The sequence below is a fragment of the Pangasianodon hypophthalmus genome, chromosome 4 (assembly GCF_027358585.1).
Source record: "Pangasianodon hypophthalmus isolate fPanHyp1 chromosome 4, fPanHyp1.pri, whole genome shotgun sequence".
NCBI lineage: Eukaryota > Metazoa > Chordata > Actinopteri > Siluriformes > Pangasiidae > Pangasianodon > Pangasianodon hypophthalmus.
This window is the reverse complement of record NC_069713.1, coordinates 19,226,020-19,240,943: the sequence shown is the minus strand read 5'-3', so window position 1 is coordinate 19,240,943 and position 14,924 is coordinate 19,226,020. Positions and strand designations below refer to the sequence as shown.

Below are 14,924 nucleotides of genomic sequence, written 5' to 3'. Positions count from 1 at the left end.
CTTCCTGTTTTTTTTCCCTCTCTCTTTCTTCTCCCTCTCTTTTCCCCTCATGCTTTCTATGTGTATCTCTCTCTCTTACTTATATTCTTTAGACAGACAACCCCTGGAACAGCAAACAAAGAGGGATCTGCCCCCAGCCAAACAGGCTGGTGAGACGCCCATGCACTGAACTGCTCAAGTACCTCACTGCCAGCGATGATGCCTTCCAGACAAGAGCCAGTGAAACCAAGAGCACCTGGTCAGGCTGCGAAAAAGACAGGGGTGGGCCTGGTACTTCCTCCTGTTCGTCGTCTTCCTCTCCATCTTCTTCATCCACTTCCTCCTTCTCCTCCTTGTCCTCCTGTTCCTCCTCTACCGCCTCAAAGAAGAAGCCCACCTCTGCCTCCCTGTCAACACAGCAGCAGCAGCAGCAGCAGCAGCAGCTGGCAGTGCAGGCCCAGAGAGGTGAGAGCCAAGCAGCTGGGGCGTATAGTGTGGCTGGTGAGGGGGCAGGGCAGTGGCGGCGGTGTACACATGGGGAGCAGTCCACCCCTGTTGTGCCATCCTGTGGAAGTGGCTGTAGCCACGCCTGCTCCAGTGAAGAGGGGAGGCCACCGCAGGGTGCTGACACAGGCAGCCTGGCTGCCGCCCGCTTCATTAGGTACATGCACTCTTACTCTCTCCCGCCTAGAGAGATGGGTCGCGCAGGCAGCTGTGGCCGTTGTCTTGAGGCGGGCGGCTGGGCTGGGGCCAGCCGTGCTGACAGGCACATCACAATAACTATTAGGAAGAGGAGGCAAGAGCAAGAGCATCCCATGCTCAGCCAGCTGCTGACCTCCAGACCCAGGCCAGCCCGTTATCGGGCCCACCTGCAAATGCCCAGTGTGTCCCAGACAGACAAGCAAGATCCACCCAAAACACCTCCTAGAGACAAAGGGTGGGATGGGCATGTAGCGAAAGATAGTCAGGAACATCAGATCATAAACCCAATTCTGGACTTCCAGGAACCTAGTCAAGTTAACTCATCAGATCTTGAGCTTTCAACTCTGGTTGACTTGGACTTAGAAAGTTTGTTAATGAAATTTGAGCAGGATATAGAAGGGTCTAAAATTAAAGTGGGGCAAAATGGGGTGGATGTTCATGATGATGTCTTAGGCAGCCCCCTGTCATTCCCAGGGGGCTTGCCAAGTCCACTCTTCCAAGACTCTTTAGTTCCAGACCACACCCCCTCCACCATACAAGAGCAGAACCCACACAGACAGGCAGACTGCAGGCACCCCGATGACCAGGTTCCACCACTGTTAGGTAATCATTGCTGCATCCCTGCCCTCTGTCTCTCTTCTGCCTCTCCTCTAACTGCTTCCCAGTTTGACTACAGACTAACCCTGATTCTAACAAACTAGTTTTACCCTGAAATACAAAATATGCAGCCAGTTGCATAATTCATTCCAAAGGGCATTGTTGTAAATGGGTTACAAAATACAAAGACAAAATAAGTGAGCTAGAAACGCTTTTTCTCACAAACGCAATTGGAGTTGACCATGATTTAGCATTGAACAAGAAAAGTATGCTCAATTTCTGTGCAGTCTTGGGCAAACATGGCTGCCTTGACATAGTTATCTAATTGAGAGACATTCCCCTAGCTGCAGTCAAAGACAGTCGCAGCCTCAGGCAACTGCACATGCTTCCTCGACTCTTCTTTCTTCTCCTGCTTTGGTTTAAAATGCATGCCAAATATTTTACTCCTCAGTTGGGTTTCCACCATTGCCATTTGTAATATATGTGTGCTGTTTATTTTCCTTTTCAACTCATTTAATTGATTAATTTATTTTTTGCTTTCTGTCTTTCTGTGTTGTGGGGGAACTTTCACGTGGGTTGGATGTCTGGACACATGCCATCATTTCATCTTGCCTCAAAAAACCGAACAGTCAAACCAAAAATTAACAAAACAAACAAATGACGGGGTCAACTGAGAAAACATTAGATTCCTTTTAAAATGTTGGCTGGATAAAAATTCTAGCCGCTTTGTATTGGGTTGGGAAAGCCACATCATCACTGTTAATGATCAAAATCTAAAATTTATTTGTAGATGTGGACCTGATATCTTTTAGGCGCAGTGTGACCTAGTTAATTAATTACCCATGCTCCTTTGTGTTCTACAGCCAAACCAACCACCTTGCCACTTCCTTTGACCCCAGAGTCTCCAAAGTAAGTGAGAGTTTTTCCACCATTCTTATAGAGCAGACAAAATCTGAACTAAAGCACCAAACAAAAAAAAAGCGATCTAAAACGTCAATGAGGCATTTTTTTTAGATTTCATTTTCATTTGTAAGATCACACAATCATTAAAATCATTTTGCATCTTTCACTGGCATTATATCCATTTCTTTTTATGTGTTGCAGTGACCACAAGGGATCTCCATTTGAGAACAAGACCATTGAACGCACATTGAGTGTGGAGATCTCTGGAACCCCAGGTAGGCAAAGGAAATTTTCCTCATAATATCGTATACCATCCTACAGACAGTAGGATGTCTATAGACAGTCCCCTTTCATCATATTGCCCAACTGAAGCAAAACTTATTTTATCATGCAATTTGATTTGCTGACGTTACGTATATTGTTGCAGTCTGGTAATTACATTAGAGACACTGCCACAATTTTCAGTGTTGTGTCCAGTATTTATGGGACTGGTGTCATTTGCCAAATGGGGTCAATGAATAGGGATTTTAGTATTCCTACTGGCATAATTTCTATCCATTATATATTTATTAATAAAGAGTGTTGGTGAACGCTGTAAGCAAAAAGTAATTAAAGCAAAATGAAGTGAATGGCAGTTGAGGCTAAAACACAAGTCTTCAGCAGCTCTCCTCCTTTTCACTCTCTTTTTCCATTTCAGTGTAAATCATGCAGGTAATTATTCCAGTAGCCCCCATGCAGAGATTAATCATTGCTGGTCAATAAAAACAAAATGGCTGCCCTTTTCTTCTCCCAGTGTGTCAGAATGAATGGGCAATTTGATATTCATTTACTATATACAACTGAGTAATGGTCGCTCTGTGCACAGATTTGACCTACCCAATGAGATTCAAGGTAACACTTTTGTGTTTGGTAGTTGACACAGACTGAGATGACCTTATGGATTTTCAGAAGGTTTTGGGAATCCATATTGTCTCAGCTTCTTTTTATTTGACCATTTTTAGAAATCCAACTCTTGTTTAGGTTTAACATAAAAAAAAATTAAACGTAATAAAATTATAGGTTAAGCTTTGGTCTCCTGAAGTTAGGTTTAGAAGTCATCAGGAGCTGTTAAGTTTTGTCTTGCACACGGGTGTTTCTCCTAGCCTGAGGCAAACTCCAGCTCTATTTAGTACTAAATAGAGATATACTGCATACCTTCTCATACTCATCTCCATCATGCACAACCCAGATTTGTGATTAGATATTAGATTAAAGCAGTCATCAAGGCAAGAACTTCAATCCACTTCTTTCCACTTAAAGATTAGTTCTGTCCTGTTGCACATTCCCAAGGCCTACCTGGAGCTCTCCATGCTGAGATAATGCAGAGAAATGTGGAGAATAATTGCTACATCAGCTGAATAATATTTAATAAGTTATAACCATGTCTTGCAGAGATATTTTAGTCAAACTAAATGTTCATCTAACCAGCAAAAATCAGAACGTTGACTTCCTGAAGTTCTGTAGCAGTGACAGTTTCTCCTAGATTTTTAGCCAAACCCCTGCAAGGTATGAAAGGTGTAGGTGTTTTAATACTGATCCCTAATCCCCTCCTTTCTAATAGATTTACTGTGGGCTGCAGTTGCCCTAATTATAGTATCTTTGCCACCCAGAACAGTCAATGTGTTACTCCTTGCATGGCTTTTTAGATTACCATGAGGACCAGCTATGTAAGCTATAGGTAATAATTCATCCAGAGAGGCGTGTGCATGTTGTACCTGGGTAGAAACAGATTAAAAAAAAACAAAACCCACAGTTGTATAATTCTTAATGTTACATCCATCATTGACTAAGTGGGATATAATTATTTTTAACTTATTGCAAAGGCAATAAGAAATCTTATCTTACTATTCTTTGCACATTCTTTTGCTGTGATGATGTTTCACTCATGCATGAAAAGTTCTTTTGGAATAGAAAAAAGTGGCTACACTCAAGTTACACTCAAGTCTCAAATTTGCCTTGACTACATTATGATCATAACTAGATAATTACAGCTCCACAAAGTAATCCCATGAAAATAAGAGACGCAAGTAGCGTCAAATACAGAAGACTGAACAAATATCAAAAACATATCTAGATCATTTCCAGACAGGAAAGACATAGAGATAAGAGGGAGTATAGAGAGGGTTCAGTTGTTTGTGCAAGTGCATTAACAATGTCGTAAAATGGCACATCTCAGGATTTCTCATATAACTGCCATCTGGTGCCACATAAATCTGTTTGGACTGCCATGGGGGGATGAGGTAGCAGAGCCAAGGAGAATGATAATACATTCCCCAGCAGCCACCGAGCTTGATTCCAGATTCAAAGGCGCATAGTTCATATAGATACCAGAGTGGGCAATGAACATCCAAGTTCCTTTAGAATGATGATATTTTAAGATGATTCTCGGTAAACTTGCAGTGAACATCAGTTTCGATTAAGAATAAACCTTTTATATACATATTCTATTGCTCTTGTTATTGCAATATGTACAATATGATCAATTTTTAGAAAGAGGTTTGTCCAAAATCAGTAGTCATTTGTGCCTTTTTTTGGGTCTTTGGTTTCATTAATTGGTCAGTATTTCAGCAAAATGGGTTGGGTAGAACTGTATTGCACCATATGCCTATGTTATAAATTTATATACTCTATCTCTTTTCTTCTGCACAGGTCTGACACCACCTACCACACCTCCTCATAAAGCCAGTCAAGAGAACCTTTTCAAAGTATCACTCAAAACCAAGCTGTCTTCAGCTTCTTCAGCCCTGACGAGCAAGAAGGCCAAGCTGAGCAATGGAAGCCCTAGCTCTCTTCCATTCAGTAGCTCCAGCAGGAAGGGCCATGAGAAGTCTGAGCTGTATGCCCAGCTGAGCAAGGCATCCTCTGCCCTGCCTCTGGGAAACTTAGAAGAGTGCCGGGGCAAGCGGCCCACGCCCCGTGTGTTTGGTGATCATGATTATTGCCAGGCCTCAAGCACAAAACGAGACAATGGCACATCGGCTGCCACGATCACTGGGCCTGTAGAGGGCCGGCATGTACAAGCTAAAGACTCAACCATGCCAACCTTCTCTAATCTCACATCCTCTTTGTCTTCCACCAGTCCCTTATCTTCCTCTCTGGCAAGGCAGCTGCAGGGTCTTTGCCCCATGGTTCAGGAGGCTTGTCCAGACAAGGAAGCTCAGGGGCAGGACCATAGTCCTGCACTGGGTGCCAAAACTTCTAAAGAGTGCATCTCTGCTGGCAGGAAACTGCTGCGAGACCAGGAGATACGGGAAGAGCTCAATAAGCACTTTGGTAACCCCCAGCAAGCCTTTTTTAGTGAGACTGAGCAGAGTGGGTTCCAGCCACTAGATGAAAGTGACTCTGGGGATGAGAACTATTACCCTTTTGAGGCCTACATGGACACAGGCCTGCCTGACTTTGAGGACCTAGATGTGGGCCGTGAGCGTCTTCTTTGCTCTTGGGAAGGGACTCCACTGGAGATGCTCTTTGAAGGTTCACCGCCCTGTTCCCCATCCAGCAGCTTACCTTCCCAGAGCTCCGTCTCGCCACCCTCAAGTCTGCTCTCTCCACGGCACTTCTACAACTCGCAATCTGGGTCCCGCTCTAGGTCCCGCTCCAGGTCTTCCTCCCGCCACAGATACAGATCCCTCTCCAGATCTCCTTACTCCCGTTCCCAGTCCCCAGATAACTGCTCCCCCTCTTGGTAAGTACCAGCTAGGATTATCATGATCTCTACGGTGCTCTGATTGCAATTGTACATAGTTCAGTAAAAACCACTTAGGGAGAACCTCTTCTCAAGGATGTCATGGGGAGAGCTGGAGCCTCTCAATATGATCAGTTATTCAGTGGCATGGCTTTAGTGCAGACATGATCTTGTACATCAGGAAGGCACAAAATGGACAAAATTATTTACACTTTGTGCTGATTTATTTTATGGCTCAAAAATTGGTATTAAATAAGCTTACTGAATTCATCCATTTCTATATCTTTAAAAATCATTTGTACCTTCTAAATAGGAACTTTCTCACATAGTCTTGAACATACCAATACATTGCAATGCGTTACAATCAAAAATAGGTGTGTTTTTGTTTGAAGAAAAGGCTTGCATTAGAGTCTTATTCTATGCAAATATAAGAGTGGTAATTTTATGATTACTCTTGTTTTGACTTGTTAAAAGAATAAGTCAAGAATAAGACAGCTCTTCAAAATGGCACTTCTTCCAGGCATTCCCAAGATGGTACAATGACACTTCTGACTATCTAGTGAGCAGTCACATTTTCACAAGCATTAGTGGTATGGCAGTTTATGTTTGATGAAAGGTGTCCGTAAATGGATCATCTGCATTACAAGCCCACTTCTGCAAAAGATTTGATTTAACTATTATAATCTGTGACATTCAAGCAATTTTCAGTACATGCCAGTATATTTTAAAAGCATTTTTCTATGAATTACCTATGAGATCTAAGCTAGCTTTTACATTTAAAAAAATGTAATGTTTCGTGCTCCTCTGATTGCAGGTCTCATCATACTGTTGATAAGAGCACTTTCAAATCCAGGACTATTAGAAGTCCTCAGTCTGACTCTCACTCTGGTCTCGGTCAGAGGCCCAGGTAAATATCTAACTTTTTTGTATTGCTACCTTGTTGTGAAGATTTTGATTCCTTTTTTGCAAAGTGAGTCAGCCATTTGCAGATCAAAAAGTTCCACTTTTTGACACAAAGCTCAAACTAAGCAGAAAGTAATGGCATGTGAAGTTGTGCTGACAGAAGCAGCTGCTCGATTCCTGACATGTTCCCTCAAGAGTCCCTCCTATGAGAGCTGTAACCTTTGGCGATGTGAGAAGACATCTTATTAATGCATTTGTTTGTCTTCTTCTCTCATGAAAAAAAATGGAACTCAGTCCTTTGTGATCTAGCCATTTCCTGATACCACTCAAGGGATCTAATGCTATAATATATAAGCGCATGATTGCATTTGTGACAAAATCCATGTTTTTTTCTTTTCTTTTTTTCGCATAGGTATGACAGCTATGAAGAATACCAGCATGAACAGCTGCAGAGGGAGGAGTACCAGCGGGACTATGAGAAACGCGAGGTAGAGAGGGCTGAACAGAGGGAGAAACAACGAAAGAGAGCAATAGTAAGTGAACACAACACAGTTGATAATTATATTTTATTGTATTTTATTATTATTAGTAGTAGTAGTAATAGTAGTAGTAGTATTGGCAATAATGTTGGTGTTTTTCATTTTTGTCCTTCTTTTTTACTCTCACATTCTTGCATACTTGAAGAAATTCTAGCTGTTTCTGTCTCCCTGCTTTGACTACATTCTGCTCTGAGCTCACATCCTTCTCCCTGCTGTCTCCCAGTAAGGGAGTTCATGCAAAGCTAGAATTCTGAATCATACAGGCTACACAGATTTCCTCTTTATCCCCCAGTTGTGTATTTTTAACATCTTTGTGAAGTCTCTGAATGGTGTCAGATGCTATTAATCACACCACAGGCTAAATGTTATCGACTAGGCAGTGGGAGGAAAATAATTGTGTTAAAAAAAGAAATCAACGCTATGGAAATACAAGTCAACAAATTTGGATTTAGGGAACATATCTGTTTTAAATATAATTCCCTTAAACGCAATTCTTTCAATTTTTCTGCCCGACCAGTTCGTGAAATGAGACAGGTTTCCAGCTTAGTTCTGCCCTTTACTGACAAATTCACACATCAAGTGATGCACGTGCGGCTTGGTCTCACCGTTTGCCTTTTCTCCTGCTTTAGTGGCAGAAAGACAATTATGGGTAGCGTGAACCGAGCTGTCAAGAAAGATTTGGGGGGGCCAGGGGATGTGAGAGATTTATACGAATCATCAGCCTCAAGGTGTCATCTTTAAAACCTTGCTGCATTTATCAGCTGTCAGCAACTAAACCACCAATTCAGCAAACACTTTTGTCTGCTACTCTAATGTGCTGGTGCAGAGGAGGGGCTGGAAATGGAACTGGAAACAAATCTGGTTAATTTGTAATGTCTTTGTCTAATCAAAGGACAGTAAAGTGAAGTGCCAATGTATACTATTACTTTATGGTCAGGCAATTCATTTACATGTGCAAGTTACAGCAGTTCTGCGAATATGACACGGGTTTACTTAGGTCCAGTGCATAAATATAATTTCAGTAATACAAAAATGGCCCAAGGCCTTAATGTTCTTATAACAGAATTATATACGTATATGTTCTTAGTTATCATTTTCTGCATTGTGGCATTAATATTGTGTAAAGTCAAAAAAACAGTAGAAAAGTATGATTCTGGTTTGTTCTGCAGCTAATTTTGCACCATTTCATTGTAACCTAGTTACAATATGCCGTGACAAAAACAGAACTATGGCCTGTATGAAAGCACAGAAGATTCACCTGTGTTTTTGGCATGGAGAGCAGATTTAACATGAGGCCAGTTAAATAATTTGTACCCTGATTAATAAAGTTCTAAAACAGTGTCTGAATTAAATGAACCAGTCATCATTATTCCTTAAAAGATTCACAGCAGCACTGTGCATTTGGACTGAAAAGCTATAATCTTCTAATGATGCGTCTAGGGTTAATCCTTAGTTGCCATGAACTGGAACATTCTACATGAGTGGGCTGTTGAACGCTCCATCTAACTAACACATCAGATAAGAAAGAGGATTTAGCAGTGCTGCATACACACATAAGATGAAAGAGTGAGGAAAAGGGAATGTAGAGTCATCTAGTGTCTCTCTCTGTACTGTTCTTGTTTCCCACAGTGTTTAATGTTAATTGCAGTCATGGAGTAAAAGTTAAGGGCAGAAAGAGAGAAAAGACTGAGTCTCTATACTTCTTTAATCCCTGTATCTGGCTTGCCTTTAATGACCAGGAGGAGAGGCGGGTTTTGTACGTTGGCCGTCTCCGGGCTGACAGCACACGCTCCGAACTCAAGCGGCGCTTTGAAGTTTTCGGCGAGATCGAGGAGTGTGCCATCAACTTCAGACATAATGGGTAAGGGGAAACTTACCCAGTGTGTGTGTGTGTGTGTGTATACACTAGGGCCAGGCAATATGATGATATAATGTTAATATCATATTATATTATGTCAATATACACTTTTCTGAGATATCAGGTTTTGTGATATCTTTTTTTATAACAGTTACAAACAGCTGTTGATTTGTTGTTAAAATGCCACACTACATCTTTACAGTTGTATTTATTAAAATTAAAATGGTAAAAATGTAACACTATTGTTTTGATGGCAGTTTGCTAGGAAACCTATATATCAGGATACATATCGTATATCATATAAATGTCTTCACGTATCGTGATTAGTGATATTTTTGTCATATCGCCCACTTCTAGTGCACACTGTTTGTCAGGTGACACAAGGGGTCAATTAAGTCTATTTTAGTCTAAAAAATATTTTAATTATATATTTGTTCCCATTGGCAGTTGAATTAGAGGACAAGCATAAATCCCACTGCTGAATTTAAAAATGAGCTGTATTAGACAAAAATAGACTGGCTTGAATAGAAATAGGACAATACTCCTTGGACATCAAAAACTAGAAAAAATAGCAATGTCTCAATTGTATTGATCACATTTTTGCATTTATATAGTGTGTCGTAGTGCTCCTAGCTGATGTCTTCGCTGTACTTCATGCTTCATTTTCTGTTCCTGATCCAGGGACAATTTTGGCTTTATCACCTACCGCTACACTTGTGATGCCTTTGCTGCCCTTGAGAATGGACACACCTTGCGCAGGCCGAACGAGCCTCAGTTTGAGCTCTGCTTTGGTGGACAAAAGCAGTTCTGCAAATCCAATTACACAGACTTGGGTAAGTATGCCTGTTTGGCTTCAGCCATCCATTAGTACCTGAACTCACAATTGACAAAGGGCTGCCTTTCACTGCACAGAAGAAAAGCTGGGAAACAAATAAGTTGAGTGATGTCTTAACATCAGAGGATGTTTTTGCCATATCCACTGAAATGGATATATTGAGTTCAGCAGGCACTCTCGTTTTGAACCAGGGACTGAACCGTGGCTCTACATGTCTTTTCACTGTAGAAGTGTCTTGAAGACTTTAAAAGGTACGCAGTTACCAATAGCATAGTTGTGATGGAGTGCAATAAAGTACTCAGCATAGTGGAAAATCAGCATTCTAGCGGGTTAGTGGCTTTAGAGCTGCCTGTGTTACTTTGATGCTGTACATTGAGCATGTATATTTCATGTTTTGGCTCCCTGTGTGGTTGAGGAAAGAAGGGTGTAAAAATGGAGAGAAAGTTGAGCAAAGCAAGGTCAAGTCTGATCAACTCACTTCCCCCAGCGGATGTCTGTCTTCTGCCAGCTGCTGGGATGTTCAACCAAGGCAAGATCAGGAGGACACTAAGTTACATATAGGGTGGGGGAGAGAGAGTGTGACTTAGGGAATCTGATTTAATTAGTTTTATCCTCATCTCTTTATATATAGTATTTTCTTTCTCCATTTACTATTGCATTTTGGTCTTTTATTCTATTTTTTAAATAGTAGAAGCATATCTTATCTACCTCCTACCCCACATCCTTTCCTTTTTCTTTCTTGTGTAATGCTTTTAGAATCCAATACAACGTTAAATGGTAAGGCCCTAGATTTGAGAGAATGTGTTATACAGTGTCTCCTGTCTGTGACGTCCATTGTCGTCCATTTGTCCAGAACAGCACATAATGTGAGTTCTTCAAAGATAATTTTAAGCTCTCATCTGATCATAATGCCTAGAAAGGTGGAGTGTGAAGTAATATTTCTCTCCATGATGAAAGACTAAGTTTGCTTTTTTGTGGGATGGAAAGAGGAATGTGATAAAGCGAGGGATCCTAAGGACAATGCAGAATGCTGGTCATTAAAGACAAATGGAAGATCATTTGCTTCTGTTAAAGTGGAAAGAATCATGGGGGAGGGGCGGCTCTGGTGGTGGCTTTAATAGTTAGTCGATTTTCCACTTCACATTTATTTTCTGCAAAATGTGAGTTCAGAGACGCACGATGCTGGAGGACGCACTTGGGAGGCATTTGTCTCGGTGTCACTGATGGCCACGCAGGTCAATGGAAGAGAACAAGTGCACTTACCTTCAAATAATGGGAACATTAAAGTGTATTTCAGAGGCTGAGAGTAAGGCCAAAGGTATTTAGATGGTAGTTGTAATGCATCCTCCAGAAGTGAGTTGGGTGGCATTTGTTACCTTGTGTTTAGGTGACCGTATTTATGTTGGAGCACATGGATGTGAGACCTCCATTTTGTCGCAGAGGATTTTACTTACAATAGCAATCATACCTTCAGACATTCAGGAAAGGGGTGGGGTAACATGAATAATATAACACCTAAACAATATCTCTTTTCACCCTTTTTAAAGAAACTGTCCATTAATTCTAAGTAGTACACACAGGCATTTGTCATCCTTCAAGGTGCATGACGTGACACAATCCTCCGTTTAGCTGTAGTATTAGATCACAACTGGCGTTCCCTGCTTGCCATGGTCATTCCCATTTCTCACACACCCCAACTACGCTGCTGTCCGCTAAGAGAGTGTATTTGTGGAGCTGGCTGCCATATTTATTGTCACAGCTACAAATCATAATATATACTTTTCATAGTTTTCCCCCATTGGCTTTGATATTATGTTTTTTTTTTAATTTGCAGCTTTATTTGATATTTTTTGTAAGTTTAATTACTTTTAAAAGGTGCTTAAGTATGTGAGCTGCAGATAAGAAAAGGTTTGTAAGATTACATCAATACCCGAAGCGAACAAAACCAAGCAAAAGTCATGAGTTTTGAATATGTGGCATTTCAATGCAAAACAAAAAAAATTGGCAGCCTTAACAAAAGATTTAATAACTTGTTTGTTAAATTCGACACAAGGTTGTGAGGCTGGTTTCCTTGTTCGGCTTCGATGCCTGATCCTGTCAATATCTCTTGCTTCTTTCAGACTCTCATTCTGAAGACTTTGATCCAACTACAACTAAAAGCAAATATGACTCGATGGATTTTGACAGCTTGTTGCGCGAGGCCCAGTGTAGCCTGAGAAGGTAACGAGCTCCACCACACCTGCTGGCTGCAAAGCGAGGGATTTGTGATACCTCACTGCTGTTTCGCTCCTCTGAATATGAGACTACTACAAGTTTTACACTCAATATAGAGGGATATATATATATATATATATATATATATATATATATATATATATATATATATATATATATATACACACACACACACACACACACACACACACACACACACGTGTATATATAGAAAGAACATATATGTATATCTAAAAGCAAAGTTTACATGAACATAGCTGCTGCAAAGACTTTATCTTTGGGGATTAGCCAATAAACCTTTAGAGGAGTGCACAGATATGTGCCTGTGCTGTGCTGCTGTATGAGACAGTGATCTCCATGGGATTGTTTTCTTCATGCACTGCTCCAATCTCAGCGCTTTGAGGGGTGAAAATGTGCAGCCTGTTCAGTCGGTTTTTATTTTATTGATTTTTACTTTTTCTGCCTTTTTTTAATTTAACCTGGTATTTGGATGTGGTGTTACAATGTTGTTAAGTGAGTATGGGATTAGTATCTTCTTCAAGGTAATATTGTCTACATTTTGGGGGAAATGATATAAACAGATATTTACAGATATTAAATGGAATATTTTTATTTTGTGTACATATCAAGGCAAAGTTCTTTATTTGTTACAGCTATGCACTGTAAAACGCAGCCTTTATAAGATGGAGTTTTTCCTAATCGAGAATGTCAATCTGTAGTCATTACAGTGACGCATAACCAACATGGCGGTTATGTGGTGTGATATGATTGTAAAAAAAAAAAAATTGTCAAGGGAGATTGGGTGCTCTTCAGGGGGAGCATGTGAACAGATTTTTAAAGACTTTTGTTTTAAAAAATGTCATTAATCATGTATAGTTTCATCTTTAATCTTCCTCAGTGTTTTCCTTACACAACCTATGTATGATACATTTTAATATTTTTATGTCCATAACTGTGTACAACCATAAGACTTTTTCTCTGAAGGAAACACTAACTTTTTAATTGATTACTTTGTGCACACTAATAATTTTTATTATTGCTTTTTTAATAATTCACTATTACTAATATATGATTGCTCATCTTCAAAGATAAATTCATGTTCTCATGTTCATGAGGAAGAAATGTATTTATTTCAGTATTTTGATCAAAATATTTATGGTTGACATCTACTATGATGCGCCTTACAAATTTTTGCTATTTATATTGTTATTTGACTTATTTAACATTCGTATATCGAAAGATGCACAAGTTCTACAGAAATATCTGTTTCTCAGCCTTTTAGAAACCTTTTAGTTATGATCACCAAAAGATACATGCTTTTCTTTTCCACAGTTTGCAGCCATTTTAAATTTTTTTTATCATTTTCTTTTTCTAAAGCACATAAAGCAATAAAACTAATTTTGCAGGTATTTCATCACACCACAATGAATCTGTCTCATTGCTCCTCATACACTTGGTTATGTGAATGCCAAAATAAAGTTTACAGTTTTCTTTCCAGAATTTTTAAAAAACTTTACTTGATGTAAAAAAAAAAAATCTATAACATTAATCTTCACATTATTCACAGTAATAATTATAAAGAGATGAATAGTAATAATAAAAGACAAAATGTGTATAAAAAGATAAAAAAAAGCAATAAATTATTTTTCACAGTTGTCTTTTAGCTGAAGTTGTTGTATAGTTTGACCTGACCTGGTACCCAGACTCTGTCCCAAAATGGGAAACTCATTCCATTATCACACTACACCTGAGAATCATACACACTGTACAGGGGAAACAAAAAGATGTGAAGAAATAACAAAACTACAGAGAGAAAAATATTACATTACTACTGACAGACGGGTAACCCTTACAAATACAGTACCACATGTCTGCTTCTGGCTGAACGTGTGTTGGAGATTACAGCTTCTCTTTGAACATTACACTCAATGAGAAAAGGCTTTTTATACCAGTCTTTTTAAGAACCCAGAATAACATCAGAGAAATGATTAAAACCGTGGGCCTGTCTGCATATCGCACTACCTTCCTAGTGACACTTAAGGTTACCTTGCAGTTTCTAGTTCAATTACTATCTAGTTTCCTTAGAAAAGAGCCCAACATCTTTGTATTAATATCAACAGATCACATTACACCTTTTGTGAAATATCACTGCGTAGATGAGTGTACAAAAAGAGGCAATATCACAAGGGATGAAATAAAATGTAAAAAAAAAAAAAAAAAGAGAGAGAGAGAAAACCTTCCTTGTCCTGTCTAGTATGTTCATTCTGTACAGAGCTTGGGTAATGGTGTCATGTCTCATTTGATATGTGGCTTTAATCATTGTGATATTTGAAAAAAAAAATGCTTTGTAAATAACTAAAGTAGCAATATATTACAATCCCCAGTGGGTTTTTTTGACTGTGTGGCTTTTTACCAATGTGAACTACTGAGGGATTTCCCACTGCTGTACAAATCTGTTTATTGATGATCATGTTGATTTTGGAAAGACAAGATGTGTTTGTGTGTGTATACGAATGCAAGTGTATGTGTGTGGTTATAACGATTATATTCTTGGGGTGGGGTGGGGTAGGGCAGGGGTAGAGGAGAAGGGTGTTTGTTGTTACCTTTCTTTTTTGTCCCCTATCCATGTTGCCTTCTGCTGAGTCCTTT

At 39.7% G+C, this 14,924-nt stretch overlaps 1 protein-coding gene across 11 annotated transcripts in view; it reads left to right on the top strand.

Annotated features, from left to right (window-relative positions):
* Positions 1 to 14,495, top strand: part of ppargc1a (peroxisome proliferator-activated receptor gamma, coactivator 1 alpha) — a 34,741-nt gene extending 20,246 nt beyond the window's left edge. For 4 of the 11 annotated variants that reach the window (XM_053233691.1, XM_053233688.1, XM_053233687.1 and 1 more), the window contains 9 exons: positions 93 to 1,284; positions 2,142 to 2,187; positions 2,383 to 2,456; positions 4,870 to 5,905; positions 6,720 to 6,812; positions 7,221 to 7,341; positions 9,087 to 9,208; positions 9,887 to 10,038; positions 12,161 to 14,495. In XM_053233691.1, coding sequence (XP_053089666.1) covers positions 93 to 1,284; positions 2,142 to 2,187; positions 2,383 to 2,456; positions 4,870 to 5,905; positions 6,720 to 6,812; positions 7,221 to 7,341; positions 9,087 to 9,208; positions 9,887 to 10,038; positions 12,161 to 12,264 — 2,940 coding nt within the window. In that variant the 3' untranslated portion in view covers positions 12,265 to 14,495. The other 7 variants (XM_026936424.3, XM_026936423.3, XM_053233690.1 and 4 more) reach the window with 6 other exon arrangements.
* The last annotated feature ends 429 nt before the right edge of the window (positions 14,496 to 14,924 follow it).